Genomic DNA, 18,318 nt, shown 5'->3' with positions numbered 1-18,318 from the left:
AGCCTATAATTAGAGGAACAGGAGCAGTTCAGTTGGGAATAGTAAAGAACAGGCCTACTATAGCACCAAAGTAATGACGCAATCAAGATGGCCGACATCCAGTATTATGACATACCACTCTTCGAGATCAATTGGGAATTGAGGGTTTTGGAAGATATAACACAAAAACAAAAAAATACTACAAAATTAGACAAACCGGTATCGTCTCCCCATCCACTTTAGTTACCGTGTTGGATAACAGATTCGCCTATAGCCAAATAAAACAAACATAATGGCGAAGATTTATAAATTGTTTTGCGAATTTTGTTACGTAAATAGGTGATATTCTGTCCTATTTCTAAAACAGAAGTAGGAGTCTGAAGTAAAACATACACACTAAATGTAACGTAGGCCTGTATGTCGAACAGTATTTGAGTACGAGTGCAGGCAAGAGAATGAGGCTCATGACGTAGTAGAATTACGTGACAAATATATTCAGGTGATATAAACAAGATACTCATATTAGGACTAATAGTAGTTAAGCTGCTTCTCTGCTATGCTAACATGTCAGTCGAGACGCTTCTGCTGTATATATCAACTATACATGCTCTAATTTTCCCACAAGTCTCTGCATCCCCCGCAATATCCATACAGTGAACGTAAACAAAACGCCAACACCACTGTGACCATAGGCCAGCGGTGGCGAAAATGCGACTCACGAGCACATTGTGGCTCGCAATGATAGCTGTGCTTTCTACCTCCCACAACTCCCACCCTCTCACTCACTGAAGTCAAACTCCGTTCCCTTTGTATTTGTCTCTGATCTGCGAGTGGCATATCGTCGCAATATCTCTCTCGAAACCATGTACCTCTACTAAAACGAAAGTTTCAAGTAGGATGGGAGGACGCATTTTTTTTTCTGTCAATATGAATGAGAATATTAAATGTATGATTTGTTTACAAGTATTACGAGAAAACGGTGGCATAACATAAAACGGCATTATACTACATGTTACTGATGAAACATTAAAAGGTTAAGTGTTATTATTATTATTATTATTATTATTATTATTATTATTATTATTATTATTATTATTATTATTATCTCTGTACATCGATCCTTTTTCAGCAGATGTACGAATAATGCGGTTAGATCTTCAATTTAAACTCACAGATTTACAATGTGATGTTAAATGAAACCTAGATGTAAGGACTTGACAAATGTTGAACTTTTCTAATCTTTGCCAAGAATAAATATCCGAAGCTTCGTTCTTTCGCTTTCTCTTTTTAAGCCATTTTCGCTACAACTTAACGTTTTTGAAAAATTATTTTCAACAATGAAAATAGTAAAAACCAAATTTAGATCATAACTGACAGACAAATACCTTCGTGATCAACTACGACTGGCAGTAAATGACATCATTCCTGATTTTGAAACTCTGTCGCAGAGACATTCTGAAAACAGTTAATTTTAGGTTGTGATAATGTGTCCTATGTTTCATTCTTCATTTCTTTCTTCGTTACACGTACTAAACATTAGTTTGTAGCCCTGTACTGTATAAAATTGTATTCAAGTGCTTGACGTAAGGAAAATGAAAATCCGTTAATAAGTCAGACAGTTGCTTCATTTCCCCTTCGGATGTCCGCCTCCCTCCATAGGTGCTGTGCACGTTGCAGGTTACACAGTGGCTCGGCGCACGATGACGTTTTCGCCACGGCTGCCATAGGCCATCAAACGAGAACGACTTATAGGCCTGCCTTTGAACAGGCTGTTTCCAGTAGTTGGTGGCTTCCTTTATCGAATTACTCTCAGGTTCTCAAGATTTTCGTCTTTTATTACCAGCGAAGCAGTAGGTTGGCATCATTGCGGTGCTTAATAGTGAGAACTGAATTTCTCTCCAAGGACTTCGTAGTGGTCATGGGAAGTTACTGAACAAAAGAAGAACATTGCGCAATCATACCGACAAAAAGGGGGAGTGTTAAAAACTGGGTGCTCAAAGACACTGGACGTATTTGTGTGCCACTGATGGTAACTCTATTTGGCAACAATTTTCTTTAAATTCACTAGAATTTCTCTTTCCATAACCAAATTTTTCTCAAGTTAGTAATGCTCCGAAATAGTGGAAATTACGCGATAGAGATTCACTGTGAGATTACCTGACATTCGTCTTACAGTTAGGGAAAACCTAGGTAAAAACCAGATTCGAAGCCAGGCCCGAGATCAGCCTCGAATCACGGCTGCATTCGCCACGCAGATGGTCTGTGCAGGTCTGTTATTGATAAAATGTCATTTTTTAAACTTAAAACGATGCCCTTTAACACAGTAATTATATTCATTTTATGTTGTTCAGTCTTGAATATTGTAATTGGGCTTTGTGTTATGTTCAACAACAAATAAATCAAATAAAAAAAAAATAAAACTAAATATGTAATTTGTATGTAGTATTTTTGGCCATTTTTTGCCCGATATGTCTTTTTTTTATTTTTGAGGCCATTAAAAATAATTTTCTCCAGTTCTTATTGATTTTCATAGCATAAGGTGACATTCAACATTTAATTTTTTAAAGTGACATGTATTTATCTAGCGTGACGAGTTACTTCCTTGGTTTGAATTGTAAATCATTTAAAAATAGCGTGTAAGAGGGCCTAAGACTAGAAATATTTAGTTTAAATGTAGTTCTGTTTATAAGTATGCATAAGGATGTAATTATTTGACTTATTTGAACTGTTGTATCAGTGAAGCGAGGTGAGTCAGTGAAGTTATGGTTTTACAGTGCAGTGCACAGTTCCGATCAGTGATAATTTATAGCGTCAATGAAATGTGTTCTATAGTGTCAGTGAAATGTGTGCTAAAGTGTCAGTGAAATGCGTCATAGTGCCACTACAGGGAATAAGATGAGAGTAAAGTGAAAGACTATTGAAACTTATGTAAGGCCTATACATAATTATGTAGGTTGTATTGTAAAATTAGGTATTTTATTTATGTTTTATTATTATTGTGTTAAATGGTATTGTGTATTCTTATTGTATTGTGTATAAAATTGTATATGTATTGTAAAATTGTATTGTGTATTGTAAATTTTATTGTGTATTGCTTATCATTTTATTGTGTATTGTTTATATTGTATATACCACTGCCACCGGGTGCTTGCCCACTTGCAGTGTAAATAAATAAATACATACATACATACATACATATTTTTAAAATTTCATTTGTTTTCCAGCAGTCTTACGTACAAATCATAGTTGCTAATTTTTCACTTAATATTTTTCTTTGCTAAGGAAATTGACCGTCATTCATTTAAAAAGGATGTGGCGAGGGTATATTTACCTAGAGATACAGAGTTCACTATTATTTTAGTTCATTTTTTCGGCCCACAAGCGCATAAAACCAGTACGTGGAAGTTATTAAAAATTTCCTTTTATGTCAAGGGTTAGAAACTAGGTGGGTGGGAGGCGGTAACAAGCAAAATAAGAATTAAAATTGTTTTTATGTTAATCAATTGAAACTGGCCCAACTTAAAAATTTAAGTAACAGGTCACATTTTTATGTGCATACGACTATTAACAGCGACGCTATACCCATTTCTAATCACGGAGTTTTCTGAGGACACTCTGTATAAAGTTAATTCGTATTAAAATATTATAGAATTTTATAAAGATATCCTCAGAGATTGCTAAGATGTCAAAACAAGTGTATAAATCTGTGGTGTTTGGTCAGAACATGATAACTCCAGAAATGGTCTCTTTTTGGCTGAAAGCGCAGCCCTATATAAAAAAAAACAATTCTCTTTTGTTTGGTGTAGCCGTGATATCTCCTTCTAAGCACCGGTCTCAAGTTACGCTCGGGCTTGGGTTCGATCCCCGCTTGGGTTGGGTTTTTTCCTAGATTTTCCCCAACCGTAAGGTGAATGTCAGCTAATCTATGGCGAATCCTCTGCATCTTCTCGCTATCACCAATCTCATCGACACTAAATAACCTAGTGTATGGTACAGCGTCGTTAAATAACAAACTTAAAAAAAATCTCCTTCTAATCTTGTTATTTTCATTCACATTTGTAGGCTATGTGAACTAGAATTATGATTTGTATTTTAAAAAAGTGAACATAAAGATTCTTGTATCTCAAAAATTGTTTTAGTTATGTTTTGACCAAACACCATATTATAAATTTGCTATTGCTTTAATCACTCTGTATTCTTATTTCATTAGTGTAATAATGTAAAGTTAAGTCTTAATAATTTGTTACACTATGGACTCAAAATAACGAAAAAATTAAACAAAAATCAATGAAAAAATAAAACTAAACTAAGAATTATAATTAAAAATCAATAAAACTCGTTAATGTAATAGCAAATTAACATCAATGATAAAAGTTTATCTTGTAGTCCATGCTCTCTATCGACTTTTGAAACAAAAAATTTAACCGCGCCGTAGCCCATTATAAAAATAAGTTTTGTGCGAGATCGTGCGTATTTGCTTGTTTCCGCACAAAACCAATCCGCGGAAAGTCTAAAATTCCACATTCAGTATTCCCAACCTAACACACATAACAATTTCCCTCTTCTTACCGCTTAAGTGACATATTGATTTTACTGCTTTAGGCTTTTAACATATTATTTTTACAGACGTTCAATATAGTAATAATTACAAATTGGAAACTTACCACTGCAATTTCACCTAAATTGCACTGTTAATTATTGTTTTTAAATATTTGCAAAAATTAAGTAAACTCTGCAACTCCACTAAAGTTATTGCATTTGTGATGCAAGTAACATTAAGGAAGCCGTGAAAAAATCAACAAGATTCCAGACTCATTCATAGACTGGGGAAAAAAAAAGACAGACGTGTATCACGGCCTGCTGGAGTATAGTAAACACAGAAAATATTTTAAAGCAACAATGTTGAAGATAGATATTTTTGTTTTGCAAATTTGCCGTCATTGAACAGAAAGCAAGATGGAAATTTCATTGCAACTAATTAGAAATTCCTCTTTCAGGTATGTAATAAACGATCTTCGCACAAAATAATGTACGATACACGAGCGGTATGTTTTCTTTCAATTCTCGGAAATTAAAAAAGCTCAACTACGTTTCGCTTTTTCAAACTTTTCCTCGAACATGAAAACTTCAACATTCCGCTCTTGTAACGCATATTACTATTTCCTCCGGATAATTCAATGTTGCCTGTGTATTGTTCCAGGGTAAAGACTTATCTTGCAAGAAATAGTTTATGTTACGAATATAGTAATGTATTTGAATTAAAAACGCAGTTTCTGTAAAATTTTGCTTTTTTTTCTCTATCGAGTTTGAAGAATGCTTCTCAATTAAGAACGAAATACAAGAAGTAAACGGAATATAGAAACATTAGATGATAAAATAACTGAAAACCGACAAAATTGAATTGGTGATCTATCTAGAAAGGGAAGTGATAGATCTCCAAAGTCAGCACTAAACTATAGACTGAATGACGTCACAGGAAGCTCTGCTACTCCAGGCCTCTGTGAAACTGGAATGGGGAAAATGTGCGTCGACCTTGGAATGGAGTAGAAAAAGATATTGATGAAATGAAAATACTGCGTTAAACGCGCGAGACTTTGGCGTTAATCAGAACAGTAAAGCTGAATGAGAGAATTCTGGAGCTCGGCAGCAGCACTTCCCCCCCCCCCCAACAACCAAGGAAAATTGAGCAGACGGCACCGACCAAGGAAATTCTCAAGAGCGAACTCGACGTAATAACGGAAAAGGAAGCACGAAATGCCGTTTGTGGCAAGTAATGGTTCCACAGATATTCATAAAATGCATATTATATCTTATGAAATTAGTTGTTCGAACAGTAGGCATATTTCGACCTACTGCAGTAAGCCTCCGCTCCTAGAAGCTCAGAAATGTCTGCGTTCTGAATTCGGATGATTTTGTGGTATCATATTGTGAAATAGCTACGTAAAAATCCTTGAAATATGCAACTACATTTCCCTTGTTTAATTCTGAATGATAGCTGCCGGCACTTGTTTCTTTATATTCATGAGTCATCATCACAGAGCGAGTTTAATCCTCAGGACATAGATAACGATGTAGGCCATGTCTGTTGTTGACATTGGTCATTGTTCCTTTGTTTTGTTAACAAATTAATGCAGCCATGTATTAAAAACAAGAAATAAATGTCATCCATGTTGTTATTACAATCGAACTTAATTTACTAGCCTATAAGCTATTTTCTAAGGCTAAGCGAATGTTGCAATAGACCATTACAAATTTATTCTGTGAACTTACTTCCGCACAGGAGTTTTAGTTGAACAGTAGGCCTATCATTTTATGCTGTTGATCGTTGCGAGAATGAATTTTTGACTAATTGAACACAATGCCAGCAACTTCCTCGACGAAACCCTCGCTTTGGTTAGTCTAGGGAATTTTCAGTCACTGTCTATTCCGATATGTTTTTGTATACTACAAATTTCTTAACAGAATTTCAGTCTATAGGCTACTTGTCAGATTTGGTGAGTACATTAGTTTTACACCTTACTATACAGATCTATAAATTGGAATAACGTTTTCGCTTTTACATGAAGCACCTTCAGGTTCTATTATTAGACTATTATTTATATCGAACACTGTAAAAGGTTTGACTATTTGATCCGGTTACAGACTTTGTAGGGTTGGGTTAAGATATATTATATTATTCAATTAACTTACGTTAATTTTGAGAACATATTAAGTTAAAACTGAACAGTCTACACATGTGGAGTAACAGTTAGCGCGTCTGACCGCGAAACCAGGTGACCCGGGATCGAATTCCGGTCGGGGCAAGTTACTTGGTTGAGATTTTTCCGGGGTTTTTCTCTCAACCCAATATGAGCAAATGCTGGCTGGACTCCGGACTCATTTCACCGGCATTATCGCTATTTCATTCAGACGCTAAATAACCTGAGATGTTGATACAGCGTCGTAAAATAACCTACTGAAAGAAAAACTGAACAAATTAATATTATGTAAATGTGAAGCCTATAGACATCAGATTTTTGGTAATCAATAATTTATGACGTAGTTATTTTCATTAAATAGACTAATATATAATGTATGTATAGACTTAAATATTGCTAATAAATTTGTAGACAAGGTAAGACAAACAAACTTGTGACCTTCCTAAACGATTTAACAAGTGCCGGAAGCTCCCATGCATAATTGAACACGGAGTGGGTAGCATTTAAAGGAACGGTGTCATAGGGATAACAAATTCTTTTTCATACGTTGAACGCATTTCCAAATGAGTGATATCTGGTTACGGTTTCTTCTTAGCTGTTATTCAAGAACAAAATTATAAATTGAAAATGAGTATTTTATTTTCAGAGCAAGCATGATAAATGTATTATTACATTGAATAATCCATTTACTGTGCACCCGAAGAATATACACTTTCGTTTTCCGGTCTGTACACAAAAGACGTTCTTGTAATCTCCAAATGTGTGACTTGCATTCATGTTGATGCACTGCATTTCACACAAGATACCATAAGCTAGCTGTTCATATATTAAACTACTGTAGCTTATAGGCTTTTTGAGTATGTATGTAGGCCTATTTACCACGTAGGTGAAAGTTCTTATTCCTTGTTTTGGCCTGTTCTGTATTCATTTGCCTATCCTTGGACACATATGTAGCCTATCTGAATAAAATTCATAGAACGTAATAGATAACTTAATCAAACTAATCTGATGAAATGTGATGGTCCGCAGAATTGTTTGAATTCTTTATGGTGGTTCATAATTAAGTAGGGATTTTTTTTTTTTTTGTGTATAGAAGAGGTAGCCAACTTATTTCTAATTTCAATGGTGTTCATTCTATTTGTGGACACCCTTTACAACTAGCAGAGATTCCATTTCCGCTGGTTGAAATCATGAGAAAGGAAAGAATGAATGACTTGAACAGCATCCATCCCATCCCCCTCCCTGAAAGGCAGCGTGTGTGGACTGGTAATTATGTAAGAACATGGTCGATGCGTTTGCACGCCGGAGATTCACGTTATTCGGATCGGATCAAACAAATACGGCGGGCGAAGACCTCACTCACTCCCACGTGCTCGCCGCGCCGCCGTGCGGTCGATCAGAGTTCAGCACATCAATATGAAATGGAGTGTCTCTCTCTCTCTCTCTCTCTCTCTTTCTCTCTCTGTCTCCACGCTTGTGGGACAGATGGCCAGCAGAAAGAATTTTCACAAGAAGTTTCAAATTTAGTTTGAACATTTTTAAAACAAACTTTGAATTATTCATATTACTGCATGTGAATATCAGACTATAAACAGGCCTAAGTCATTGCGCACGTGCTACAGTAGGAATAGGAACTGTGTTGATGGTGATAAATTTTTATGTAGGCTAGCTTTAAACACTTGAAGAAAGAATGATAGGAATATGATCAACAGTTAACAAATGATAACATCATATTTACACTCTTCACTTTGCAGATGCTCAGATAGCTTTTACCCGTCGATATTATGTTCAATATATGACAAGTAGTTGTGGTGATGGTGGTGGTGGTTGTAGTAGTAGTAGTAGTAGTAGTAGTAGTAGTAAGGCCAACTTTATTGAGCCCTGTTTTACCATTATGTATATTAGGGTTATTAAAGGGTGAAAGAAACTGGCCACCCTACCCCCCTGTGTATCCTGACTTAACTATCTTACGAGTGATGCCTTAATTGGTGTCATTAGTGAGATTCAAACCTGTCCTCGGACAGTTCAGTAAACAACAATTAGGCAAAATACATTTTAGATGTAGGCCTAATAGCTACATAAGCAGTACTACTAGCCTACTACTACTACTACTACTACTACTACTACTACTACTACTACTACTACTACTACTACTACTACTACTACTACTTTTATTATTACTGCACTGCTACTATTGGTGCTATTACTATTACTATTACTGTCACGATACTACTATTGGGCCTACTGTTACGATAGTGTTACTGCCATTTCTACTACTGCTAAGTCAGTACTATTGCCAGTACTACTATAATTACTACTGCTCGATAGTGTTACTGCCACTACGCTGATGCTACTGCTACCACCATGATACTGTTAGCCTACTACATGCTACGTTACTGGTAATATTACCGCTACTAATACTGCTACTACCACCACTACTACTACTACTACTACTACTGCTAAGCTGTTATTACTATAACGATACTGCTACTACTACCAGTACTAATAAGTTACTGTACTTTGACTTAAACTCATCGTAAAATATCAGTTTTATTAGTATTGTGCAAAACATGAATGAGGTAGGCTATTATTTACATAGGCTAACAGTTTATTTTATCGAACTTTCAGTGCATCCAGCCTATTTACTGCCACAGCTCTTGTTATTTTCTGCAGAATTTTTTCTCTTTCGGTGATCAGAGACTTCTGCTGTCTCGCAGGACATTGATGTGTTGGAGGTATTACTGTACTGTATGTCGACAGTTTCGGAGACTTTGTTTGCTATAAGTTTGCCGGGAACTCTCCTAATTATTACGGACATTAAAATTTCCTTAAATATGGAATGTAGCTTTACTAGTCTTCGTTAATCATGTCTGATCTCTGCCCACAGGCCGCAGGATGCAGCGCACGGGCAGACTTCGGCTGAGCGAGGTGAACCAGCACCTCGTGTGCGTGCTGTGCGGCGGCTACTTCATCGACGCCACCACCATCGTCGAGTGCCTGCACTCCTGTGAGTACTGATCTGTTACACAGAAGATGATGAAAGTTTTGATCAAATGAATGTAAGATTTTGATTATATTACACTACGTCAAAGCTTTTATCATATCTTTAATTACAGTTCTAATAATGAATTCACAACAGTTATATCGTGTTGCGAGTCTAGACTCTAAGTGCATAAGGTTATGGCATTAATACTAAAGAAGAAATAAAAGAAAAAAGTTTTTGGATTGGGCAGGGAGAAAATATACAAAAGGAATCCATCAAACTCTACTGAGAGAACTTCAGTGTGAAGATATGAAATGCTATAATTACTAAGAATTTAAGAATGGATGATGAAACATTTCATGTGACTCATAATGTGATATTAAAAGTTATGACGGTTTTCAGAGAACATGTGTACTTAATGTCCGCCATTTTCTTTCATCTTACTCACAGGTCACAGATTTTGTCAAAGATATGATGATGACCATAACTTTTATCACAGAACTGTGTCATAGCTAGATGTGTTCAAAGATGCTATATTGCACTGTAAAAGATTTTATCAAACTTCTGTGACACAGAAATTTGATAGTGTAATATAGGCCTAAGCCTAACGTGTGTTAAGTTACCTGTACATCGCTAGTTAGAGGAATAAACGGACGTACGCATGGGTGGTTCTTGATCTAGTGGGTGGCTTAACAGGTAGACTGATTGGCGGATGAATTGATGGATTGACGGGTGGATGAATAGATTCCGTGACGAATGGATGTGTGCTGGACGAATAGATTAACAAACATACAGTATGTATAGATAAATGACTGGGTGGAGGGAGCATGAGTGAATGGATGGATGAGGAGTGGATAGATTGATGAATAAGTGAGTGGATGGATTGATGGATGGATGGATGGATGGATGGACTGACTGATGAATGGATGTGTGTAGATGTACGACTTGATTTTGGAAGCAATGTACAGAGTGTTACGAAACTAAACTGAAAAACGCAGTAAGGGGTATTCCTGAGGCGTAAACAAGTATGAAAATCACATCTTAAATATTCTTTAGGATATTGTCAAAAACATGTAGCCTACAAACCCCTCTATGATTAGACATAAGCCCATCCTCTGTCTCAAGCCCTCCCTTTTCCTCACAAAACAAACACCAGTGTGAAATGTCCTTCAATATCTTGTGTCCATGCAATCATGTGAGCTACAGTCCTAGCTTGGTCTCAATAGCTGATGGGTGTTTCGAGGTTTTACCCAACTGTAAAACGAATGTAAGGTATTGGAATGGAATTTCGGGAGGGGTGCACTATGACCCAGCACTGCAATTTTTCATGATTTATTTCGCTAACCCTCAAGCTAGGCGCACTCCCAAACCCACACCGGCTGACTACACTAAGGTTCGCTACGTATCCAGGTTTCGAGTAGTCAACTCCACTTGTCCCTAGGCCAGCCCCCTCCGTGCGTCGTCAGCCGGCGTTCGGGGAATGTTATGGAATAATGACGAAATGGAGAAATGTTGATGAAATGATGTAAATGTCTAACATAGGTAAACGCGAGAACTCCGAAAAAAATCCCACTACCTTGTCCGTCACAAATATCATTATGGATTTTTCCTTATGGATTTTTCAATGAAAAATCCCAGACCTGACGGGACTCGGACCAGGATCGCCTGCGTGACAGGCTGAAGGTTTTGACCACTCAACCACCGCAGGGGGCAATGCAAGGTATTATTGATGGCGAATCCTCAGCCTCATGTCGCCAAATACCATCTCGCTATCACCAACTATAACAATGTTAAAATAACCTAGTAGTACAGTGACATTATAGAAGTGTAACCGACTAAAAATTTGTGAATTTGTTGTAAACCACGGAATACACTTCTCCGTCTGCCTGCCTAAGCTCGAAATGCGAATTTGTACATTTTTAATCCAATGCAGTGTAAGGATTAAGAACTGTCGTTTAGGGTTCAGAATGATCTAAATTTCACAGTATTTGTAATTTTTGGTGTAGTTTTGCAACACCGTTATGTACGGATGGATGAGAGAGTCCCTGATATATGTATAGATGGACGGATGGATGAATGAATGGACTTATGTATAGATGGATGGACAAATACATAGAACATGGAGGAGTTGATGGTTGGATTGTTGCATAGGCATATTGTTAGCAAATTTTTGGAACATGAAAAAGTTGGTGAATGAGTAGATAGACGAATGTGTGGAACATAGATAAGATGCTAATAGGATGCACGAATTTTTTTTACATAAACTTACATAAGTGTGTGGATGGAATCCATGGACGTAACGCATGAATGTAGGCCTATAGCTATCAAAAGAAAAGTGGCCGCACTCGTGAACAGCGAATATTTTCTAAGTCCACTTCGGATAACGGTGATGTTACATGATGCATGCACTTATAGAAGCAGTTTCGGAACTACTCGTAAGATGTTTAAGCAGGAGCCATTCACATCTGCGTCTCGTAGAGCAGCGGTAGTATGTTCGCTTAATGATTCGAAGGTTGTGAGTTCGAGCCTTGTTAAAGTTATCACTTCATTTTGTTATCGTTCTTTAACGATATAAATAATATCCAAGTTATCATTTATATTCTGTTATCGTGCTTTAACGATATAAATAACATTCAAGTTATCATTTATATTCTGATATCGTTCTTTAGCGATATAAATAAGATACAAGTTATCATTTATATTCTGTTATCGTTATTTAGCGATATAAATAATATTCAAGTTATCATTTATATTCTGTTATCGTTCTTTAGCGATATAAATAATATACAAGTTATCATTTATATTCTGTTATCGTTCTTTAGCGATATAAATAATATTCAAGTTATCATTTATATTCCGTTATCGTTCTTTAGCGATATAAATAATATTCAAGCTACCATTTATATTATCCACGCCTGTGGAGTAACGGTTAGCACGTCTAGCCGCGAAACCAGTTGGCCCGGGTTCGATTCCCGATCGGGACAAGTTACCTGGTTGAGGTTTTTTCCGGGGTTTTCCCTCAACCCAATATGAGCAAATGCTGGGTAACTTACGGTGTTGGACCCTGGACTCATTTCACCGGCACTATCACCTTCATCTCATTCAGACGCTAAATAAACAAAGCTGTTGACAAAGCGTCGTAAAATAACCTACTAAAAAAAATAAAAACCATTTATATTCTGTTATCTTGCTTTAGCGATGTAAATAATATTCAAGTTATCATTTATATTCTGTTATCGTTCTTTAGCGATATAAATAATATTCAAGCTACCATTTATATTCTGTTATCTTGCTTTAGCGATATAAATAATATTCAAGTTATCATTTATATTCCGTTATCGTTCTTTAGTGATATAAATAATATTCAAGTTATCATTTATATTCTGTTATAGTTCTTTAGCGATTTAAGTAATATAAATTTAATGTTATATTTGAAACAATACAGTTATATAATACTAGTTCCAGTTTTTTCTTCTATATTATTACATCGTATTATCCTGTAACACAATAAAATGAAAAGGAGTGTTGAGGATTTGAACCTGAGATGTTGACATCTGAATTCCGACGTTCTTCCGACTGAGCTACGCGGATACAAGTAGGCTAAAGAAACATATGCGGAAAAATTGGCCCAGTCCCTCTCTAATATGTCGTGATAATTTGTGGAAGATTGTCCAGGATACCTGGGATGCCGTGGCCGAGAAATGAAGAGACGATTCTATGCCCACTCGACTGCAAGATATGATCGAGATGGGAGGAAGATGGACTAAATATTGAATCTTGGCTTTTTGTTTTGTTTTTCGAACTTTTAATTGTTTGAATTTTCTACGGCAGACGCCAGTAGTTTGTTTTATTTATGCCACGAAAGATAATTATTTTTATTGAGAATATAATCTTTCTTTCTTTTCATTTGCAGCCATAATGTCATAATAAATAATGATAAAGTCATGGCATAATACACTTATTTTACTAATATATTGTAAAACTCTTTTGTATATTATATTTCAACTAGACTGTGACTATAATTAAGACTTTATAGTACTATTAAGATTCTTTGACATGTTCCATATTATAGGCGTGAAGCGATGTACGAATACCATGGATTGTAAATAAATACAATAGAGTACAGTACTGGGGTGCACTGCCATCCCAGAAAGTCGACCGACATATTTTCAGGACAGTTTTGTCGTGTTTATAATTTCTAAACTATACGACATATTCCAGTGAAATAAACGACTATCAACGGTCGAAGGATAGGCCTGTATGTATGCAACGTGACCTTGGTTGGAGCGAATGAGTTCATCTAGCAATAGGCCTATGTGGGAGAGGAAAGTTGCAGCAATTGACGGATCGCGCGAAAGCAGCCAAGGCAGTGTAACTCGAGAATGCGAAGCGATAGAACGTTCGCAGTGGTGTCAAATGATTCTTAACGAACCAGACTACAATCTCAAGTGAGCAACAGTCAGCAGTCGATAAGTTAAAAGGGAAAAATTCACGAGTCAAATTGAGCGAAGAGAGAAAATTCACAATGTCGAGACTAATGCGGCGCAAATGGTGGCAAACGATAGAGCGCCGACATGTTTACTCTGAATGCATACAAGATGACTACTCCCAGGAGTCCGAGCAGAGCGAAGATGTACCGGGTTTTCATTGTGCCTGGAAAGAAGAGATATTGATTAACATTGCTAACATTTACCTTAACAGTAGTTCTTTCAGTGACATATTTACGCATAAAACTTTCGACTGTCTCCGATACAGCTTATTGGGACTTTTTCGACCTATTGGGACTTTTTCGACATGAGCACGTCCGATGACAAGCTATAGCTGGACCCGGGTGTCTTGTCGGCAGGCGCGACAAAGAATTGCTCACGGAGTAGTCTGGTGCACAGGAAAGAGCAGGCGTAGCAGTAAAAAATGGCAGGGAACATGCCGTTAAAATTCAATTATTGCGGGCAACCGCTGAAGCGAAGGCGGGCGGACAAGGCGCATGCAGCGTGTTGCTTCTTGTCCAGCCCTATTGTGCAGTACACTATAGAAGAAGAAAGAACGATGCATTGTTTGCAAGACATAGGCCTATTGAACAATAATCATCGTCTTTATCATCGCCATTATTATTACATTGAACATCCTCCTGCTCATCATCATCATCGTCGTCGTGCTTTTAGTCATCATTAGGTCGTCGTCATTAACGTCTCTGAAAACTAAAATGTTTGCAATTTGAGAATTAAGGGTTCTTTATGTCCAAAATTAAATTATTTAATTCTGACAGTTCTGCCTGTCATCCTCTATATCTCTGTAGCCTGTCTGTCTGTCTCAGTTTGATCTATCTGAATCTGTCCTGTCTTTTTAATATGTCTGAATTTGTCCTCTCTACCCCATCCGTCTTTTTATTCTGTCTGAATTTGTCCTGTCTGTCCTATTTGTCAGAATTTGTCCTGTCTGTCCTATCTGTCTAAATCTGTCCTGTCTGCCCTAGCTGTCTTTTTAATCTGTCTTGTCTGTTCTATCTGTCTGAATCTGTCCTGTCTGCCCTAGCTGTCTTTTTAATCTGTCTTGTCTGTTCTATCTGTCTGAATCTATCCTGTCTGCCCTACCTGTCTTTTTAATCTGTCTGAATTTGTCCTGTCTGTCCTATTTGTGTGAATTTGTCCTGTCTGTCCTATCTGTCTAAATCTGTCTTTTCTATCCTATCTGTCTAAATCTATCCTGTCTGTCCAATCTGTCTGAATTTGTCGTGTTTGTCCTATCTGTCTAAATCTGTCCTTTCTATCCTATCTGTCTAAATCTGCCCTGTCTGTCCTATCTGTCCAATTTCTTTTTAATCTGTCTGAATTTGTCCTCTCTGTCCTATCTATCTGATCTGTCTGAATCTGTCCTATATTTCCTATCCGTCTTTTTAATCTGTCTGAATTTGTCCTGTCTGTCTTTTTAATGTCTGAATCTGTCCTGTCTTTTTAATCTGTCTGAATTTGTCCTGTCTGTCTTACCTGTCAAAATCTGTTTTATCTGCCTTGTCTGAATCTGTCCTATCTTTCTGTTTGATCTGTCTGGATCTGTTCTCTCCGTCCTGTCTGTCTGATCTATCTGAATTTTCCCTGTCTGCCCTATGTGTCTTTTTAATCTGTCTGAATTTGTCCTTGTTCATTTCTAAGAATAGTAATCTCATCTTTCAGTCCATTCATCCATTCACTAACGTGAACTGAAGCAGAATTATATTAACATAAAATAAGGTATACAGTTCTTGGTTATGTTGATGTAATTGTTTAGTTTTATTATTACTGTAATTGCTGTATAGCTTCAATTCTTGCAGCCAAGTTGATGGTCCTTCCTACCCGTAAGTTCAGTTATCCGTCACTTTCCATCCGTTCGAAAGCGAGACCACTAGCCCATACAAGAGCCCGCCCGAAAGCCACAACCCACCCGCCCATCCGTCAACACATCGTCCCTTCAGACACTAACCATTTCCGTTTGTGGCGAACCTCATTGATTTGTCTAAACAATTTCCCTGCTTTCCGAAACTAATCCTACTTATCCTTTTGGATTCGAACAAGTAAAACCAGAGGAAGCAATGCGAGCTCACTTCAGAGTCGTGCGATCATTACCAGCCCGCAGCGTGGTAAGTCTGGCAGTTCCACAGGCTGGGTCCGGTGGATGTGGGATCCTGTCTAGTTGTTCCACTGTGCCCGCAGTCCATGTTTTCAAACATGCTAGCCTACGCCTGTGCGTGCCAAATTGAGTGTGGCTTACGAATCAGTTTTCCTTAACCCCGGAGTTCATTGCAGAGTGCATGTTGCATGTAACTATCTGGAGCGCATGCAATGGCAATGTTCTGCGACAATTAAGACTTTGTCCGTGGTATTAGGCCTACATCCATTTTCTAGTGCATGTGAATGAATGGGGACTTGGGAGGGAGACATTTTAAAAGGTGCGTGAAAACGCGTCATTGTAAGAGGAAATGGAGCTGAAAGGAAATATCTATGGAGTTCAATGCCTGCTGACCACAATGAATGAATGGGGAAAAGGGAGGAGAAGCATTTAAAAGGTCCTTGCAAGGGCTCTTGGAACTATCTTAACCTTTATGTAAGCTCTTAGCCTAAAGATCATTTGTCTCACTTCCTTCATACCGTGCCACTGAAGGGAGTTGAGTAAATTTTTCAGGGGGAAAAGCCTAAAAACCGTCAACCAGTAAAGTGACATCAAAAACTTTTTCCTTGCATTTTTAACTATGTTCTAATTGTACCTGTGCAGTGTAAAATATTACCATGGCAACTAAAACTTAACATTAAGGACAGCCTGCATGGTATAGTGAAAAAAACAAGGTACAATAAAACTCTGTCCCCGACGCCTAATGGAGTTGGGAAGCTCCGTTTTGCCAAGGGTATCCGTTGCTAGACGAAAAAAAATGCATGAGAAAATTTGGAAATTCGAAATGAATACTGGTGGGTGCCAAGTCCGTGGCCCATTTCTCCAAGGGCTCATCACGACATTAGTGTTAACGCCTGAAAGAAACCACGGGAGCCACCGGCGTAGCTCAGGCGGTAGCGCGTTTACCTGCTGATCCAGAGTTGCGCTCGGGCGTGGGTTCGATTCCCGCTTGTGTAGATTATCTAGTTGGGGCTTTTTTCAAGGCGAATCCTCGATCTCATCTGGCTATGACCAATTCCATCGACGCTAATTAACCCAGTATCGTAGTTTGCTACAGCGTCATTAAATAACCAAGTAAAAAAAAAAAGAAGAGAAAACCAGAGACAGCCAGCTAAGGATGGTGTTGCCAGCGACTAATGTTTATGTACTCAATTTTTGGCCTGTTGCTCTGTTGTCCCCTAATAGACTTGCTTAGTTATCAATCAGGGAAATAACCGTAAGGAAAACCACAAGACACAAAGACCATCTTGTCACGGGTGACGTCAGAGTTTTCAAGTCAAAACGTTAGGCTTACAATTTTGTCTTGTGTTCTGATATGATGACTCCAGAGAATGTACAGTCAACCCCACAAGTCTGGACCAGCCTTCTCCGCACGTCGTCAACCGGTGAAATGATAATGAACTGAAGAAATGTTGACGGAATAATGTCGATGCCTATATTGGGTACAGGGCAAAACCCCGAGAAAATCTGCAACTGTGGCGTTGTCCGACACAACTTACTCTCTGTATAGCCTAGTTTTTTTTTTTTCCAATAAAAATTCCAAGTCTGACAGGGATTCGAATTCAGATCGCCTGCGTGATAAGTTGATAATCTGTCCGCGCAGCCACGGCAGAGATCACAATGAATGTGACATTTACTGGTTATTTATTTGTTACTGTTGAAATATCCTGTATATATTTTAAGGGAGACTGTTGTACCTTGAATCACTTTTCAATTTTATTTATTTATTTTTAATTTTGGGATATGAACGTTTTCTATAAAATGCCTAAAATAATCATTGAAGATTCCTTTACAACTTTTTACAGGTAGTTTCCTGTTTTACAAATTTATTAAGGATGAAAAAAATAAAATGTAGGAATATGTAAAGTGTTCCATGGTACAACAGGTTCGTGTACCTTGGAACAGGGAATATAGGTGGAAATATTATAATATTGATGTATGTATTTATTCACACTGCAATGGGTATATACCCGGTGGCAGTGGTAACTAATTACACTCAATAATGACAATAATAAA

At 37.5% G+C, this 18,318-nt stretch overlaps 1 protein-coding gene across 2 annotated transcripts in view; it reads left to right on the top strand.

Annotated features, from left to right (window-relative positions):
* LOC138716549 (polycomb group protein Psc-like) overlaps positions 1-18,318 on the top strand; it is a 136,458-nt gene that overhangs the window by 46,447 nt on the left and 71,693 nt on the right. For both annotated transcript variants that reach the window (XM_069849708.1, XM_069849709.1), the window contains exon 2: positions 9,565-9,684. In XM_069849708.1, coding sequence (XP_069705809.1) covers positions 9,573-9,684 — 112 coding nt within the window. In that variant the 5' untranslated portion in view covers positions 9,565-9,572. The remainder of the gene's footprint in view (positions 1-9,564; positions 9,685-18,318) is intronic.

Source organism: Periplaneta americana, chromosome 16 (genome assembly GCF_040183065.1).
Source record: "Periplaneta americana isolate PAMFEO1 chromosome 16, P.americana_PAMFEO1_priV1, whole genome shotgun sequence".
NCBI lineage: Eukaryota > Metazoa > Arthropoda > Insecta > Blattodea > Blattidae > Periplaneta > Periplaneta americana.
Note: the sequence above shows the minus strand (reverse complement) of the source record. Positions and strands in the feature narration are given on the sequence as shown.